Source organism: Schistocerca nitens, chromosome 10 (genome assembly GCF_023898315.1).
Source record: "Schistocerca nitens isolate TAMUIC-IGC-003100 chromosome 10, iqSchNite1.1, whole genome shotgun sequence".
Taxonomy (NCBI): domain Eukaryota; kingdom Metazoa; phylum Arthropoda; class Insecta; order Orthoptera; family Acrididae; genus Schistocerca; species Schistocerca nitens.
Genome location: NC_064623.1, coordinates 28425991 through 28445297, shown reverse-complemented (window position 1 = coordinate 28445297; position 19307 = coordinate 28425991). Strand labels below are relative to the sequence as shown.

Here is a 19307-nt window from a genome sequence, read left to right as displayed (position 1 = left end):
TCTGTGTGTAGACATCTGATGCCACATACATGTGGAAACATTTTGAGGTGTTGTCAAAACCGTGCCACACGGAACCCACACTTTATTCCGTGCTACAGATGGGTAAACCCACCATTAAGTAGATGGTTATAAAATTCTAGCTAATCAGTGTATGCAAATGATTTGGTGCATAGCTATGTCAGCTCTGAGCATCTGTTAGCAAATAATGCTGATAGCAAATAATGCTGCAACACCAGAAAGCTGTATTGCAACGTGAAAATACCTGCAGAAGACTGTCAGTTTACCCACAGAAATGTAATGTGTTGTGCAGAAATAGGCATGATACAGATTGGTGATCATTATTTTAAACTGCCCTGTCTCGAAATGTTCATGTTGAGAAACTTAAAGTTGGACATCTGCAAAGAACTTAGATTGATTGAAAAATCCCAAGAAAAGGTAAGTCTCAGAAGAAAGATTATATGAACATGTAATGTCTTCTTTCGGACATGTTCGAAACAACATACACCATGCGGAATTCGCAGATGTGATACATATTATGTAAATTGAAGGTAGAGAAGAAAGAAAGCAAAAGAAAGGGAAGGAACTAATGATAGCAATGACGTCGGGACTTTATATGGAATCAGTGGACTGAGTAAGAGGTTTATGAATTAATGTTTTCACATTGTTAACATGCTTTGTTCATTGTATCAGAGTGCACAGTTTCTAACCTTTTGTTGGTGCCAAGGACCTCTCTGCATTGCACATTTTTATGTTTGGTTAAAAAAAGCAGTGTAAATGAGTGAAACAAATTAGTTGTCATTAAAGTAGTAGTGTAGCACTATTCAGTTATTAACACCGCTCTTGTGCATTATTTTCTTCTGGTTTTAAAGCTATGACTGTTAAAGTGAAGTACATTTGCAGGAGATCTACTATTTTTCAACATGATTGGCATGATTAAATTTTTAATAGAAAATCATTAATTTCATTTCATAATGATTCTACAGTCGATTAGGTTTTTCATTTTGATTTAGAGGCTTAAATATAACTGCAGAATATCAATACAAGAATACTGTTATAATGATAATTTTTTAAAAAAACGACATTATCAGCGACCTTATATTAATATGATAATTATAAAACAGTCTTGATCGCAAATTTCTTTTAATCGGAGAGACCGGTTTCAATCCATAAGGATCATCTTCAGTCTCCAGAATGGCAGGTGGACTTCCATGGAGCAAGCTGCACCGATCCACAAAGCTGAACTGACTGCTGGAGCCTCATTGAAAATATATGTACATGAGGTGGCATATTATGTAGTCATGGTGCTTAGTATTTTTTTTCATAGAGTGACATGTGTTCTCAAACAAGATTTCCAAATGTATTGGTAGACGTCGTCTCCTCCTCTTTCCTCACCTTCAACACCACATGAACAGGAGGGCTCTGGTTGTCATTTTGGTGTGCAGTACTTCTCACTCAGGCTGTAGGGAGCTTCACTCAGTGTACGTGGAAGTTTAAAATCTACAGTATAATGGAAAGGATGGAGTGCTACTCCCCATATAGAGGGTACATTGAGCTGGAGACAGTCACAACAAAAAGGCTGCTTTTGGCCACAGGGCCTTCTTATAAAGTAGAAAACACCCCACATTCTCACAAACACAGCTCATACACATATGACCACTATCTGTGGTTGCTGATCAGCCTTAGCAGACAGAGACAGTGGTCTCATGTGTGAGTTGTTTTTGTGTGTTTTCTACTTTAGAAGAAGGCCTTGTGGCTGAAAAGAGAAATGTTTAGCAGTCTTTTTTTTTTTTTTCTGCCTGTCTGCAACTCAGTGTGTCCTCTATATGGTGTGTGCAGCAAATCCTTTCCATAATATTGTTGTTATTCCATCTTGAGTTTCCCAGTGTTTGGAAAGTTTAGAAGCTGTACTTTCAGAAGGCCATAAATGAATACTATCAGAATTATGGCTCGAATTTTCACATGGTATCAATTGCTGGGGCTGCCATCTTACAAATATGCTTTTTTTTTCTCCTTAAAATATGAGGTCAACTTGGTGATTTGGTGATGTTTCCTTGTAAGACTTGCTTGAAACACTGTGTGTTAACACATGCAGTACTTACAGAGTCATGCTTCTCAAAATAATAGTTGTATGATCTTTCCTTATTTTTCATCTAAGTGCATATGTGTAGTTTCAATAAAGTGATCAAATTACAGCAGAATGGAACAGTGTGCATGCTTGACAATGGCAACAGATGGACATGCTACATCATTTTCAGTCTATTTCCACTGCAGTTGTTCAGTATCAAAGCCACAGCAATTACTTTATGATTTTTACCCCAAGAATCCTTATTCTGCTGGTTTTAATCACATTATTGAAACTCCACATTTTTCGTTCATAGTGGGGTACTGCATTGTAAGTGCTCTCTAGTTCCCATTTTTGTCCTTTGCTGCCATTTACTTACACCTGAAGGGTGCTATTATTCACTGTACATGTAGCCAAACTGTGCCTATTGTATGTAGAACTCCAGTCTGAATGCTAGATGAGGAGGCAGTTATAAATGTAAATTATTTCCATCATGTCTTATTATTTTACATAATACAAATGACTGTAATTGGACTTTTGTTTTATAACTGATAATACCAATGAGGAATAACTGTACAGTGAAGTAAGTCCAAGCAGTCTAACCTGAAGCTCAGTCATTTACTTTACACAGTATGAATGAAACAACATTTAATTATAATTGACAGTCACAGCCCTCAAAACATAATCCAAAATCAATGAATTTGATATTGATTCTTTACACGATATTACTATTCCCAATTTTTTCAGACTGAACTGCATTAATTTTAGCTGGCTGACTCCAAAAGATAATTTTATAAGGCAAAACAGACTGCAAAAACATGCTTTTTCAAATTGAAATAGTTGCAAATGAAATCCTAAGCAGAGGCTCAGAGCTGTTAAAACAGGAAAATGAGTACAAAGATGATGCCTTACTTGCCACTCTTTGTGAGTAGTTTTTAATATATTTCTTTATTTATTACATTGTTTTGACTGCTGCCATCATCCCCAACATTAGTGCATACCTCGGGTAACACTTGTATCTTTGTAAACATTGTGAGCTGAGTTGACAGTTGACATCCCACTTAGATGTACGTTTTGTTGATACTAACACTGAGCATTGTTTTACAAGTTCTACATTTTTGTGAGTGTACTTTTTAAAAGTTTTTAAGTTTTAATTTTTGATCTTTTGCAGCTTGATATTGTATAACAAACGCCTCCCACTCTTATGTTTCTTTAATCTTAATTACAAATCTGATGATGATATTAGCTAAAATGATGTATTAAATAAAGAAGTATATTAAGTTATCTAGATGGTTTTATTCACAATATATCCACAATGGTAGCAAACTCATTCAGGAAATCTATTTTCTATATTAATTTGCTAATTTCTGATGCAAAAAAATGAATTTACTCAACCTTGACTTTTGAGCAATAAAGGAATTTGGAGTCCTGCAAATCTTGTGTTAAGAATATTCCAGTCCATCCTACAAACACAAGTTTCTTTCCTTTTCAAGATGTGCCTCATCTTCAACGAGCGTGGAGTACGTGACTGTCAGCCTCCGTGTGTGGCTCAGAGCTTCATCAATCACAACGCCATCCTGTACAAGATATATGTGGTGGGAGACAGACAGCACATCGTCGAGAGGCCATCTCTCAAGAACTTCTACCCGTGTGGTGAGATGCGCCGTCTTTTCTGTTTTTGCGCTGCTTTAAACTTTGAACTTAGTGCTGTTGTTGTTGTATTTGGTCCAAAGCCTGGTCTGATGCAGCTCTACATACTAGTTTATCCTGTTCAAGCCTCTTCATCTCTAAATGACTACTGCAACTGACATCCATTTCAACCTGATTACTGTATTCATGCATTGGTTTCACTCTACGAAGATTTCAATTTTTACCCCCTACACTTCCCCCCCCCCCCCCCCCCCAAATTACCAAACTGATAATTCTATGATGCCTTAAGATGTGTCCTATCAACCGATCCCTTCTTTCAGACAACTAGGGTGATAAGTTTCTTTTTTCCTCAGTCTGATTCAGTACTTCAATTTTCACCATTCTTCTGTAGCACCACATTTCAAAAACTTCTTTTCTCTTCTTGTCAGAACTAATTATCATCCATGGTTCTCTTCTGTAAAAGACAAGGGGTGTCCAACCAGCAGACTGCATGCAGCCCAAAGCAAGTTTCAATGTCTCCCAAAAAGTGAGGGTCTATCACATGATCAACAAAAAATAAATTCCATAAAATTACGGTTTTGTAAAGTTGTGATATATTGAATATTTTCAATTTGAAACTGCTGCCGCATAGTTTCTCTCTCTCTCTCTCTCTCTCTCTCTCTCTCTCTCTCTCTCTCTCTCTCTCCCCCCCCCCCCTCCCCCTCCCCCTTCCCCTTCCCCCCCTCCCTCTGCCCCCTCCCTGCCCCCTCCCTCCCTTTTAGAGTAGCCCAAAAATACTTGTCTTCTCCTGACATGGCTCAGGTGAACTGAAAGGTTGGACTCCCTTGCTGCTGACAAATACCTTCACGAAACATTTCCTAACATTTAAATTTATAGTAGATGTTAACAAATTTCTGTTTTTCAGAAACCCTTTTCTTTCTATTGCCAGTCTGCTTCCTATATGCTCTCCACCTTGGCCACAGTTATTTTGCTGTCTTTTACGCTTGGTGTCATATTCCTAAAATAATTATATCAGCATGACCAGATTTAATGTAATTACATTCCATTATAACACCTTATCAAGACACTATCCATTCTGTTCAGCTGCTGTTCGAAATCCTCTGCAATCTCTTATAGAATTTCAGTGTCATTGACAAACCATAAGTTTATTATTTCTTCTCCCTGAACTTCTTTACTGCTTGCTCATTGTGCAGATTCAATAAAATCAGGAATAAGCTACAAAACTGTCGCAGTCCCTTCTCAGCTATTGCTTCCCTTTCATGCCCCATTTTAGTTAATGATTTTATTATCCCGATCCAAGTACAAACACAAATAATGACATTCCAATTGGAATGTTTGAAACATATTATTTTCCAAGACAGTAATACAGTTGAATACACAAGAATTCTACTGGGTAGAAAGTATAGAAAATCCCTATGACGTTCTGTCCATATAGATTATGTGATTCATTGATCATGTTATTTTATTTTTGTATAGTTTTTACAGCACAAATACATAACCTTTCACAGTACGTAACCAGTTTTAACCTCTTCATACTGCGTATAGATAGGAAGAGGAAACAAAGAATCATTATAAAATCTACCACGAAACTGTAGGAGGGAATTTGGTATGCTTAACCCTTTAACTGATGTAAACAAGATAACTAGCCATGTTCCACCACTCCATAGGTGCAGAGGATGTCTTTAAATGCAGACCCTGGGTTTTCCTGAAGTGGTGTTGTTGTGTTTATGTGTCCCATTCCACCAACCTCTCACTGCTGTGGTTGAGTTACTTCCATATCTCAGTGAATAAAAAAGTTTGGACAATTTATCATACAACATCTTTGTACATTTCGTATGCTACAGTATGTGACCTTAATCAACCATACACAAAGTTTAAACAATGTGTTTTTACATCTGCAAATTCTTTAAAATTGTGTGAAATTTTTTAGCTAATTTGATACATCATAGTAATAATGGCATATAACAAAAATAAATTAAGTTCTTTATTGTGTGTAGATATAAGACTGTAAGATGTGTAAAAATCAATGTTACCATCTAATAGTTTTCTTAAAATCGAATGATAAGTATTTCATAGCGGCCGCAACACCACCTCTCAGCAGAGACAGCAGCATTTGGTGAGCAGTACAGCCATGAAAAAGCAGCACTCAGCACGGAATGCAGATAGCACAGCTACACCAGCAAAAAGATTCAAATTACTCAAACTTAATGTATCCATAAGATATTGTCCCAATGAACCCTTAGCCCTATCTCTCCATCCCTCTGCTGCATCTTCAAACTGTCAATAGATAAAAAGAGCTGCCAAATAATAATTATAGAATCTGTAAAATCAGTCAAGTAACTACACTCCTGGAAATGGAAAAAAGAACACATTGACACCGATGTGTAAGACCCACCATACTTCCTCCGGACACTGCGAAAGGGCTGTACAAGCAATGATCACACGCGCGGCACAGCGGACACACCAGGAACCGCGGTGTTGGCCGTCGAATGGCGCTAGCTGCGCAGCATTTGTGCACCGCCGCCGTCAGCGTCAGCCAGTTTGCCGTGGCATACGGAGCTCCATCGCAGTCTTTAACACTGGTAGCATGCCGCGACAGCGTGGACGTGAACCGTATGTGCAGTTGACGGACTTTGAGCGAGGGCGTATAGTGGGCATGCGGGAGGCCAGGTGGACGTACCGCCGAATTGCTCAACACGTGGGGCGTGAGGTCTCCACAGTACATCGATGTTGTCGCCAGTGGTCGGCGGAAGGTGCACGTGCCCGTCGACCTGGGACCGGACCGCAGCGACGCACGGATGCACGCCAAGACCGTAGGATCCTACGCAGTGCCGTAGGGGACCGCACCGCCACTTCCCAGCAAATTAGGGACACTGTTGCTCCTGGGGTATCGGCGAGGACCATTCGCAACCGTCTCCATGAAGCTGGGCTACGGTCCCGCACACCGTTAGGCCGTCTTCCGCTCACGCCCCAACATCGTGCAGCCCGCCTCCAGTGGTGTCGCGACAGGCGTGAATGGAGGGACGAATGGAGACGTGTCGTCTTCAGCGATGAGAGTCGCTTCTGCCTTGGTGCCAATGATGGTCGTATGCGTGTTTGGCGCCGTGCAGGTGAGCGCCACAATCAGGACTGCATACGACCGAGGCACACAGGGCCAACACCCGGCATCATGGTGTGGGGAGCGATCTCCTACACTGGCCGTACACCACTGGTGATCGTCGAGGGGACACTGAATAGTGCACGGTACATCCAAACCGTCATCGAACCCATCGTTCTACCATTCCTAGACCGGCAAGGGAACTTGCTGTTCCAACAGGACAATGCACGTCCGCATGTATCCCGTGCCACCCAACGTGCTCTAGAAGGTGTAAGTCAACTACCCTGGCCAGCAAGATCTCCGGATCTGTCCCCCATTGAGCATGTTTGGGACTGGATGAAGCGTCGTCTCACGCGGTCTGCACGTCCAGCACGAACGCTGGTCCAACTGAGGCGCCAGGTGGAAATGGCATGGCAAGCCGTTCCACAGGACTACATCCAGCATCTCTACGATCGTCTCCATGGGAGAATAGCAGCCTGCATTGCTGCGAAAGGTGGATATACACTGTACTAGTGCCGACATTGTGCATGCTCTGTTGCCTGTGTCTATGTGCCTGTGGTTCTGTCAGTGTGATCATGTGATGTATCTGACCCCAGGAATGTATCAATAAAGTTTCCCCTTCCTGGGACAATGAATTCACGGTGTTCTTATTTCAATTTCCAGGAGTGTATTTGCACTATGTAATAAAAATATACCTAAAGGCAGATACTCCAACATTCTTGTTGGATTTTCAAGAAAAATAAAGACAATAGCAGGTAGAGGTCAATGTTTTATAGGTGGAATAAAATATTTTCTGTGTCTTTTCATACAATCTACATTTGTGAAATGAATAGATACTTCAGCAGATTTTATAATTAAATTCTTGACACTAATGTTACGTGACTTTTTAAACAGTTTCAAAAACTTTTGAATTTAAGTTTCAGCATTTGCACACGGAAAAGGAAGAAAGAAAGATCAGAGATTGGTCAAGGCAACATTTCACAAACATTTCTTCACGTGTGTTTCACAGATCGAGACACGATTTTTTACGACAGCCACGACGTGTCGAAGGCAGATTCGCAGTCGGCGCTCTCCGTGCTGGACCCGGAGGACGCGGCAACAGTTCCCCAGCCACCGCCCCCGGATCCCGAGAGACTCCGGGCGGTCGTCAACGCACTACGCTCCAAGCTCGGGCTGGCGCTCCTCGGCGTGGACGTGGTCGTCGAGAACTGCAGTGGCCGCATCGCCATTATTGACATCAATGCCTACCCTGGTGGGTGTACAGCATGCTTCAGACTGTTCCTCTGGGTTGTTTAATTGCTGTGCAATGTATCTGAGATAAAATTTATGAATGAATGAATTGAATATGCTTCATAAATCCAGTTATCTCTACTGTATTTGGATTAAATTCTCTGGTCTCAGAGCATAGAACACGAGTGTGCCGTCAGATTTCTGTCATCTGCATCATCCACCGTGTTACAGTTTGTTAAAAAGTTTTGACGAGTCTGTACTCGATTGAGGGTTGTTCGATTATATGTAGTTTTACACCTTATATCATCGACAATAACAGTCTCGGAGGCGAGGAACTATCGAATCGGTAAAAAGATTCCAATACTTCGTTGAAAGATGACCAAAATATTTTCTGTATACAGAGCTGCACAGCCTTAGTCTATCTACAGAACAGAATCTTGAAACCACTGAAAGTTCCTGTGAGCTGTGTTTATTTATAGATAGCCATTTGTGGTCAAGTGACCGTATTTAGCTCACCTATGTATTAACAAAACGTGTAGGAAATTAGCAATGCTTCTTGCATTGCATGTTTAACACTACGTATCTACGGCTGGAAGACTTGTCTGGTGTAGTGGTAATAAAGTGTACACAAATTTTCTTCATGAATCATTCTATCTATCAATGAAAACTGTATCAAAATCCTTGCAGATATTCCTGAGATTAACCTCCACATACAGATGGAGAAACAAGACAGAGGAATTTAATTCTTCGTAGTCAGCCATTTGTAGACTTAGAGAAAGCTTTTGACAATGTTGACTGGAATACTCTCTGTCAAATTATGAAGGTGGCAGGGGTAAAATACCGGGAGCGAAAGGCTATTTACAATTTGTACTGAAACGGGATGGCAGTTATAAGAGTCAAGGGGCATGAAAGGGAAGCAGTGGTTGGGAAGGGAGTGAGACAGGGTTGTAATCTATCCCCAATATTGTTCAATCTGTATATTGAGCAAGCAGTAAAGCAAACATAAGAAAAATTCAGAGTAGGAATTAAAATCCGTGGAGAAGAAATAAAAAACTTTGAGGTTTTGCTGATGACATTGTAATTCTGTCAGAGACAGCAAAGGATCTGGAAGAGCAGTTGAGCGAACAGCATAGTGTCTTGAAAGGAGGATATAAGATAACATTAACAAAAACAAAATGTGGATAATGGAATTCAGTCGAATTAAATCGGATGATGTTGAGAGAATTGGATTAGGAAATGAGACACTTGAAGTAGTAGATGAGTTTTGCTACTTGGGGAGCAAAATAACTGATGATGGTCGATGTAGAGAGAATATAAGATGTAGACTGGCAATGGCAAGGAAAGCGTTTCTGAAGAAGAGAAATTTGTTAACATCGAGTATAGATTTAAGTGTCAGGAAGTCATTTCTGAAAGTATTTGTATGGAGTGTAGCCATGTATGGAAGTGAAACATGGACGATAACCAGTTTGGACAAGAAGAGAATAGAAGCTTTCGAAATGTGGTGCTACAGAAGAATGCTGAAGATAAGGTGGGTAGATCACGTAACTAATGAGGAGGTACTGAATAGAATTGGGGAGAAGAGGAGTTTGTGGCACAACTTGACAAGAAGAAGGGACCACTTGGTAGGACATGTTTTGAGGCATCAAGGGATCACCAATTTAGTATTGGAAGGCAGTGTGGAGGGTAAAAACTGCAGAGGGAGACCAAGAGATGAATACACTAAGCAGATTCAGAAGGATGTAGGTTGCAGTAGGTATTTGGAGATGAAGAAGTTTGCACAGGATAGAGTAGCATCGAGAGCTGCATCAAACCAGTCTCTGGACTGAAGACCACGACAACAACGGTTCAGCCAATTTACAGAAAATATTGATAGATTATATCTGCAAAGCTTCCTCAAGAATTCAGTTTATTAGTGAAAACCACATCAAAATCGCTGGTTCCTGAAATTGGTCTTCACAAAGAGACAGAAAAACACAACTGGAGATTTTATAATATGTATATATTCTGGTAGTAATAATTTCATGTGGCTCAATGGCCCAGGGCAAGTCTTACAGTTGGCTACCACTTTGGCAATGTGCGTGTCCCTAACCTTCCCTAGTTATTCAACTGGGCAAAGGGGACGTATTGTACAACTCAGTGTGAAATCCAAACCACTGCCATTACTGGTGAACCTCCACATCATTAAGAGATAACTGATAGGTTAAAAGACAAACTGAAAAAAGCAGTGGTCTGACCAAGATTCAATACTGTCACTTTTTGATTTTAATGTGCACCCTTTACCACTAGCCCTCCAGTCCCAACATCGATTCTAATCAAACTTTGCTGTTCTCTGGAGTTGTGTTGCCTGCTTACTTTACTCCTTTTCTCATCTCTTACTGCCTCCTCTCTAGCTGAGAAGATTGTGACTCTTATTGTTGCCATGAGATCTGCTCCAAATGCTGCATAAATGTGGAACTGATAACAACACAGAAATTATACATTCATCGTTATGTAGTCATAACACATTATATGCCCAGACCTTCCTTGTAAACCAGTTTATCTATTAGTGAAACCACATCAAAATCCCTACAGTAGTTCCTAAGATTAACCTGAAACATATAGATGAAAACTGTGATGAAGAATATTAATTTGTTATATTTTTAGATAGTATATGTCAAAGTAATAGTAATGCAAACTATTGTATAGAGCAGATACTCACGGACACCATTACTTCAGGTTAAAAGATGGTTTCTTGGTGTCAAGTATGAGGTTTGTCTGAAAATTAAGGTCTCCAATGCTTTTCCACATGGTAAACATCATTTTATAGCAAAATCAGTTACAGATTCTGAAAGGTTGGACTTTTAGCTATTTTTCAATGTAGTCCCCATCAAAATCAATGCATTTTTAGATGCTCCAGAAGCGTTTTCATACCTGCACTATACCACTCTCCCACCGACTCGTGCAAAAAGGAATGGACAGCTGCCTTCATCTCTTTGTTGCTTGATAATTTAATTCTGCCCAAGTGTTGTTTCAAGTTGGGAAACAAATAGTAGTCACTGAGAGCCAAATCAGGGCTGTACAGAGGATGGTCAAAGATTTCCCATCTGAATTTGGTGATGAGACCTGTCATGGTGCTGGTGACATGAAGGTGGGTGTTTTCATGGTGCAAACAAACTCCCTTTGTCAGCCAGTCCCTCCTTTTGTTCTGTGTAGCCTGGCCTAGCTTTGTTAGTATCTTTCAGTACCTTGCCACATTGTTTGTTGTACCTCTTTTCAGGTAGTCAACCAGCAGAACGCATTCTATACCCCAGAATACTGAGCCATCACCTTCCCCCCTGACGGCATTTGCTAGAACTTCTTGACATTTGGAGAATGCTACCATTGTTTTAATTGTTCAGTAGTCTCTGGCATGAAGTAGTGAACCCTAATCTTGTGTCCGATTATAACTGAATCCAGAAATTCTTCACTCTCTTCCTGGTAGTGGCACAAAAACTTGTGAGCACTTTCGATGCGCTTCTTTTTGTGTTCATCAGTGAGTATCCGTGGCACCCACCTGGCATACACCGCGTGATACTTCAAAATGTCCGTCAAAATCTTGTCCACAGTATTCTCAGACACATCCCCCCTCGGTTCAGCAATCTCTCGCAGTCACACGCTGATCCGCAGGCAGAACTTCTTCAACTTCCCTCATTGTCTCATTCAAAACTGATGGACGCCCACGGCTTGCCTCATCGTGCAAGTTTGTACAGCCAACTGTGAAACACCTACACCACTTATGAACACTTTTTTTACATTCATACACTTTTTTCCATACTCATTTGTCAAGTGGTGGTGGATTTCAGTAGCGGTTGACCCCTTAAACCACAGAAATCTAATCACAGAACGCAATTCACACTTGGCGGGAGCGTCAATTTTCCTTTCCATCGTTAATGGCTACTATGCCAAGAATGAGTGTCACAGAGAGGTGGAGACTGGCAAGAATAGTGGTGTGGGAAGCAAGGAACACAGTGCTGTTATCAGATTTAAGCTAGCTTGCTCCGTGCAGGCGGGAGCTTGTTGAAGACCTTGCTTTACAGACAACCCTAGTACATAATTATTTATCAGTTGCAGGATATAAATGAAATATTTAAAAATATAATATACGTAAATCTGACATTGAGTACCTTTTGTCTCTTATACGTGCATCCTTGATCTTATACATTTTTCTGTTAGTCACTAAGTATAGAAACTTACAGTCCACATACTGTGTCACCAAACTCACATCAGTAACTTATGACTGAATCATTTGATGTTTGTGCAGTGATTTTACTCACAATTTAGGACAATTGATCATAACTTCATCAGAGATGTGTAACTTACAATTTCTGTGTCCTGGATTGTAGACGATGATTAAAATGAGTTAGGCAGAGGAAGCAACAAATTTTGTTTGCATAATGAAAAACGACCAAATATCAGTTTTATTTTATAACTAGACTAAAAACATGTCATTTATTGGCAGCATAGTTCAAAACATTTCTATATTGTACTAGTTTGTAAAAAATTATGTAGTATCCAAAACAATCGACCAGTCACTCTGCTGACCAAGTACAAAAACTAATCTACTATTTCAGCATCTCATTTCCTAATCTAGTTCTCGCAGCATCACCTGACTTGCTTCAGCCTTTTTTATAAAGACAGTTTCCATTCTGTTTCAGTTGATACTGCAAATCCTCAACAGAATAACAATGTCATCAGTACACTTCAAAGTTTAAATATTTTACTGTGAACTGTTTCTCTTTTCAAATTTTTCCTTCCCAGCTTGTTCAGTGTACAGTTCAATAACATTGGGGATTGGCTACAACCCTACCTCGTTTCTTTCTTAACTAATGAGCCGGCCGCGGTGGTCTCGCGGTTCTAGGCGCGCAGTCCGGAACCGCGCGACTGCTACAGTCGCGGGTTCGAATCCTGCCTCGGGCATGGATGTGTGTGATGTCCTTAGGTTAGTTAAGTTCAACTAGTTCTAATTCTAGGGGACTGATGACCTAAGATGTTAAGTCCCATAGTGCTCAGAGCCATTTGAACGATTTTTTTCTTAACTAATGATTCGCTTTGATGTCCTTCAACTCTTATAATCGATCCAGTTTCTGGACAAGTTTTGGATAACCCTTCACCCCCTGTATATTATGTGGTAACTCCCACATGTTACCGCATTACTAGGCCTCTCCATCTCTGATGGCAGCAGTGGCTGCCACCTCTCGTCCGGCCACCATTTGAAACGTGGACGGCTGACATGTAGCCACACAAACAGCATCCTACCATTTCCTCCTCACCGAGCTTCATCGTCGAGGCTCACCTGCTAGCCGATGGCGTCCATTCCAGAATCGGCATCTAGAAACAACACCTGCTTTCCTGTAGAGACTGTCCCGAAACAATGTGGGTGCTGATGCTCAGCCTGTGCCAGTTGGCACACCTTTGAAGTACAGTGACTTACTAAGGCCACCACCTCAACTCCACACTTCACTTTGCTAGTTGCACTCTGGTGATTGTTGTGCTCTGGCTGTATTGGGTCTACTATTGGACTTCTGTTTGGGTTATTCTATTTGAATCAATTCCTTACCAGTGCTTGCACTTTTGGTCACTGTGTAGTGGTCACAACCTTTATCACTGTTACCTTCATTATTTCAAAGAGTGTAGTACCACTCAACACTTCCACAAGTCTTCTCTAAACCTGCAAATATTCAGTTTATCTTCTAAGAGGAGTCACAGGATCAATACTGCCTCGCGCATTCCGACATTTCTTCAGAACTAAAACTGGTCTTCCCCGAGGTTGGATTCTACCAGTTGTCGTGTCAGTGTTCTCTGAGCATGCCTTATTAAACCAGTGCTTCAGTGACCTTCACACTTGTCAGATCCCATCTTCTTTGGACTAGAAATTATTACAGTCTTCTCGAAGTCTGAGGATATTTTGCACGTCTCATTTGTCTCGGCCTCCGAGTGGAATAGTCTTCGTCTCGACAGGCTATACCGACGATCTCGTGAATTGTGAGAGATAGTCGTGTAGTCCGAGGAACTTGTTTCGATATAAGTCTTCCTGTGTTTTTTTTAATTCTTTTCTCAGTGCCGTATCTCCCATCTCATCTTTGTGTGTCTCCTCTTTCTTCTCCATAGGATTCCCTTCAAGTTCCTTCCCCTGTTTAGCCTTTCTGTATACTCATTTTACGTTTCAACTTTCCGTTTTGTGCTTAGTACTGGCTTAGTATCACCCCAGCAATTCCTGCTTTGCCATTTTGCACTTCCAGTCAGTCTCATTATTTGGACATCTGTATTCATTTTTGCCAGCTTCATGTGCTGCAGTTTTATATATACTCCTTTCATCAATTATATTCAACTAGCTGAAAAACCTGGCATTGCCCAGGTATTCATTTTGCCAATAATTTTCTGTTAGAAACGAAGATAAAGAATTGAACTGCATTTGCAGCGAAGTACCAAAAAAATTGATTTCTGTGCATTCGTGAAAATACCTTTGAAATTATAAAACAGTTGTACAGAGAAATATTCATAATTTACGCATGTATAAGTACAGTATCCTTGTCAAGAAAAATCCCAGACAGTTTCTGTACACAGGGCACAGCTCCTTCGCATGCCTGCAATGCGATTTTGTAAACAGCCCTATGGCAATGCCTGTTCGTAGCACTACAAATGGGTATTGTACTCACCTGTGTAGCAGTGGAGAGTGAGCAAAATCGTTGCCAGGTATTAGGGATTTCATTAAGATGACGTGATTCTAGATGTGTCTGGGTAGTAAGGAATAATTGTATTAAAACTTCATGCTTGATGCAGCACTTTTTTTCCATATATCTCAGTATTTGTTAGCCATATCTCTTCAACTGTGTGTCGTTTAATGATATATTCGTGTAGGTACATTCAGCGACATATGTGGATACAGTCAGGAAAATGTGTTGTGAACAGAGTTAGTAGAAGAGAAATAATAAAATTAAACGTCATGCACGGTGCCGCAATTTTCACGCAGCTCTGTGTTTATGTTGTCATATCTCCTGAACTATGGTAGGTTGGTGGTTCTTACCCCCCCCCCCCCCCACCTCCCCCACAGCAAGTGTTACCTGACAGTAAGGGATGTGTGTACTAAATGTGGTTAAAATTGGTCTCGTGGTGTAGGAGATGTGGAAAACACACACACTTTTTTTGTGATACGTATGGACATGTTGTGAACTGTACAAGGGCTTCTAACGGATCTTGTCTTTTCCCCTGCTGCCTTCACTGTTTAATCTCTGAGCTACCCATTCATCTTCTAGTGTATTCCTTTTCTCCATTTCAGTCAAATGCCTAATGTCCACTTTGCAACTCTTAACAACCTTTGGTTCCTTCAATTTACTGTGTCCAAACTTCTTAGTTATCTACCTTTCTGCAGTTTCTTCTGTTTTAAATTGCAGTTCATAACCCATGCATTATGGCCAGAGTGCACATTTGCCCATGGAAAGACTGTGCAGTTTAAAATCTGGTTTGGACATCTGTCTTAACATTATGTAATCAGTCTGAAATCTTTTAGTCTCTCCCAGTCTCTTTTACATACGCAGCCCTTTTACACGATTATTAAAATGAGTGTTAGCGATGATTAAATTGTGCCCTGTGGAAAATTCTTGCTCTTTCGTCCCTTTCCCCCAGACCGTATTTTGCTATTATTTTTCCATTTTTTTCATAATCAAATTGAAGCCCCGAATCTCCATTAAATTTTCATCTGGATTGTGAAATCAAATGTGTCAGTTCTTCTCTTGTTAGAACTGTGTAAGGTTTGTGGCACTCGTGTGCAGGTTATGACGGCTTCCCCAACTTCTTTGAGAGCCTGATGACGTGCATCCTGGGAGCCGTAGAGTCACACCGAACAGACGTGCCGGATGCGGTGCTCTCCAATGGATCGGACAGCTTCTCCAGTGGACCTGGCAGTTCTGCTTGCAGTGAGTTTAAGTTTTAAAAATTTATTTGTAATCAATGAGTTTAGCAATTTATTCATTTTAACTTGCAAGAGGTTGTTCCCAAGGATGGAATAGACTTTTTGAAACCACCTACACATTTCTGTAAGATAGGATATCAGATATCACACTCTGCAACTTTTCAGCCTAGTGAGCCCTTGTTTGTAAGTAATAAAAAAAATCATATGATCCACTACAACAATGAAAATAGCTCTGATCATTATTTTTATTCAGTTACTTGCTTAAAATTTTTTTTATATTTCTCATCCTTTGTCGCATCATTTTAATCATTATATTCACTTTTCAATTTGCTCTCATTATTATTATTTCTTTTTTTCCATTTGGAATCTTCTCCCATATGATTTTAATTACCTTATGTATTCAATTCGGGGTTCAGTATGGGTGGTCTTGGAATATTAATCACTTAAGTATGTTATCAAGACAAATGTATTCCATAAATTTCATGACTACTCTAATTAGTTTTTGTTGTGATTTTTTTCTGTCAGAGTATTTATGATACTCTATCATACAAATAGGAATCTGGGAATAGGAAAACTGCTGTTTTCAAAAGAGTCAATGGAACTTACGATTTAAATTACTGGTCGCTCAAAGTGCAAACCTTACAGTCTCACGAGTATTGTCGAATGTCATAATCTTGAGGAGGTCGGTCAGTGCCGACTGTGGTGCGAAATTGCTCCATATCTGAAGTTTTTGACACTCATTAATTTTGTGCAGTTGCATAAACTCTTGTCAGAGTTTTCTTCTTTTCCAACTGCAGCCCAGATGTGTCACGCTTGTGAGAAACTCACACGCTTTTAACTTGCACTTCAGAAAAGCATCCGATCACAGTCCACCACATACGAACCAGCTGCAGAGCTCTAACAACGTGTCCAGTAGCCATATCCTCTCCCTGTGACTGGAATGTACACCCAAGCATGCATAATTTCAAAAGTCACTATTAGGAAGATGTGGCAGTCCTCAGTTACACAATTTTCTTCACCCTATCTTATCTCAGTGATTACAATAGTTATAAAACAGCATTATAGGCATTAATTTTTATTATTGAAGTGCACTTCATCCAAATTGCCCAGAAATAAATAAATCTATGTTACTTTATATTTGAGAAACAGGAAAAATCATTTATAACTGACACTATGTTAGGGTACTACAGTCAGAGCTATAGTCACAAGGACAGCCTGTGGAGATGAGGTCTCATCCTTTGGTAGCACAGCACACTTATGCTTTTTGTGCATGTCAGTGAGGTCTGTTTGCCAAATTTTGTGGTTTGGTCCTCACTTAAGCCTGTACAAAGTCACATGTAACGAACTGAAAAAAATGATTATCTGCAAGTGTTTACGTTTGCAGAAATGACCTTGGAAACCTGGCACATTGACTGTATTCTGTAAGAAGCTGTGAGACTCATTTCTACCTATCAGGTACTTCAAACAAACAGAACTGCCAGTATTGGCTAGCGAGTAGTGCTTGTAAACTTCATCAACCCCCTCATAGTGACCAAGTAACTGCAAAGTGTGGAATTCCACGATTTTTACTTATTATAACGTGCATTTTTCTGGAACAACAGATAAGTCACAGTGTTACCTTATACTCTGGTAACAATTTTTTTGCTTAATCTGAGAAGATGCTGAATTTATATCAGTAGGGTTTGGTTTCAGTGGTGTGGTGCTACTTCCTGTTTCTTCTTCTTCTTCTTCTTCTTCTTCTTCTTGCATTACAGTCTCTGTAGGACCACTGGTAGCCCCATAGTAGATTGCATTTTCTGCTTCTGCTCCCAGAATATCTTCATTCTTTCTCTTCCTCCATCTTGACTGTCTTCTGAGATATTCAGTATTCTCTTTTCTTGTCTGCTCCACTGGATACTGTTTTTGCTTCCCCTGTATCCTTCTCTGTTGTCAGTCTCCGGCATATTGGTTGGTGTGTACTTGCATCTCCAATTTTCCTTTCCTTTTATTTTGATCCTCAATTCAACAAATACTTTTGGAGTTCAACAACCCACACAGTTCCTGTCTTTCCGCTTGTATTCCCTGTTGTTTCCCATACTCTTTTCATCATTCCATCCAGATTCACTATGATTTCATGTCCGGTAAACCTTGCCCTTCTCACTCCGATTTCTTCTAATATTGTCCTTATGTTCCGGCAGTTTTCCCTACATTTTCGCATCCATCTTTCACCACTCCTTTTAGGGCCTGGTATTTTCCTCACTGTTTCTCACTCTTATTTCTCTGGTTTTCTGCATCCTAGTGCCATCATCGCAGTTACCTGTGTGTACTTACTACGCATCATCTCGGCCACATATAATACTGCATTCCTCATGTTGCCGTGTAGTGTTTCATCTTTGCTTCAGTAGATATTTGTTATTTTTCGTGTCTATATCTCTGGTCATACAGAAGGCTGACTACATCTTCATCCTCTCTACTATTTCCTCATTGCTCCTTTTTCTCCCTGTCGTATATTCTCCCAGGTATTTAAATTCGTCCTATTTCTGCATAGTCCCTCCTGGTGATTTCCATCCCACTAGCTATTTTGCTGAGGTTGTCTACATGTGCCGTGTTGTGCCATGTCTTAAGAGACTCCATAGCTTTCTTGAGAGAGGACATGATGTTTTGTCTGTCAGGCATGTGAAGTGGCCCTTCAATCTCTGGATCTTGCACCAAGTACTCATTTCTAGTCGGGCCACCTAAATCTTGGATGTAATTGGAAAACTGATGGTCATGAAGCTCTTTTGGAAAGTATGACTGGTGATATCCAAGCAATTCCATGTGCTATGTCTGAAAGCTGTATGGACATTTTTTTCCATAATCCTGCAACTAATCCTGAGTAAGAATAGTTGTCTCATGTGTTAAGACATTTTTGACACCTATTGATAATGCATTTACCAAATGACATTCTATATTTAATTTTAAGGAAAAAATTCTAATCCATTCGGAAACAACTGGGTTTGGGTTTCAGAAATGTAACACTTCCTGATTGTACCCTGTATGTAACTGAGTACCCATTTCTGTCCTGAAATGCCACAAGAATATGGAACGAATAACTGTACTCTAACCAGGGGCCCTTACAGGCTGCTCAGCTTCTTCAATTTTCTTCATATGTAGACAATTTGAAGGTCATTGCCTGGACAGCAGGCACAGTACGGTGCAATTCTCAGAAGAAGTTGGAAGGAAAGAGGCCTTCAAAAATGTTTTCCATTCACAGTTAAGTGCAAAAAAATTTTGTCTTATCAACGTAGATGCCAGTAGGTGAATGCGTACCATAAGAGGATGGTAATCCTAAAGTCACTAGTTTGAACTTCACATGTAGCGTG

At 40.3% G+C, this 19307-nt stretch overlaps 1 protein-coding gene across 2 annotated transcripts in view; it reads left to right on the top strand.

Moving 5' to 3' along the window:
* The window catches only part of LOC126210067 (inositol-tetrakisphosphate 1-kinase-like), a 123776-nt gene that overhangs the window by 92473 nt on the left and 11996 nt on the right, over window positions 1-19307 (top strand). For both annotated transcript variants that reach the window (XM_049939187.1, XM_049939188.1), the window contains 3 exons: window positions 3556-3715; window positions 7819-8061; window positions 15827-15970. In XM_049939187.1, coding sequence (XP_049795144.1) covers window positions 3556-3715; window positions 7819-8061; window positions 15827-15970 — 547 coding nt within the window. The remainder of the gene's footprint in view (window positions 1-3555; window positions 3716-7818; window positions 8062-15826; window positions 15971-19307) is intronic.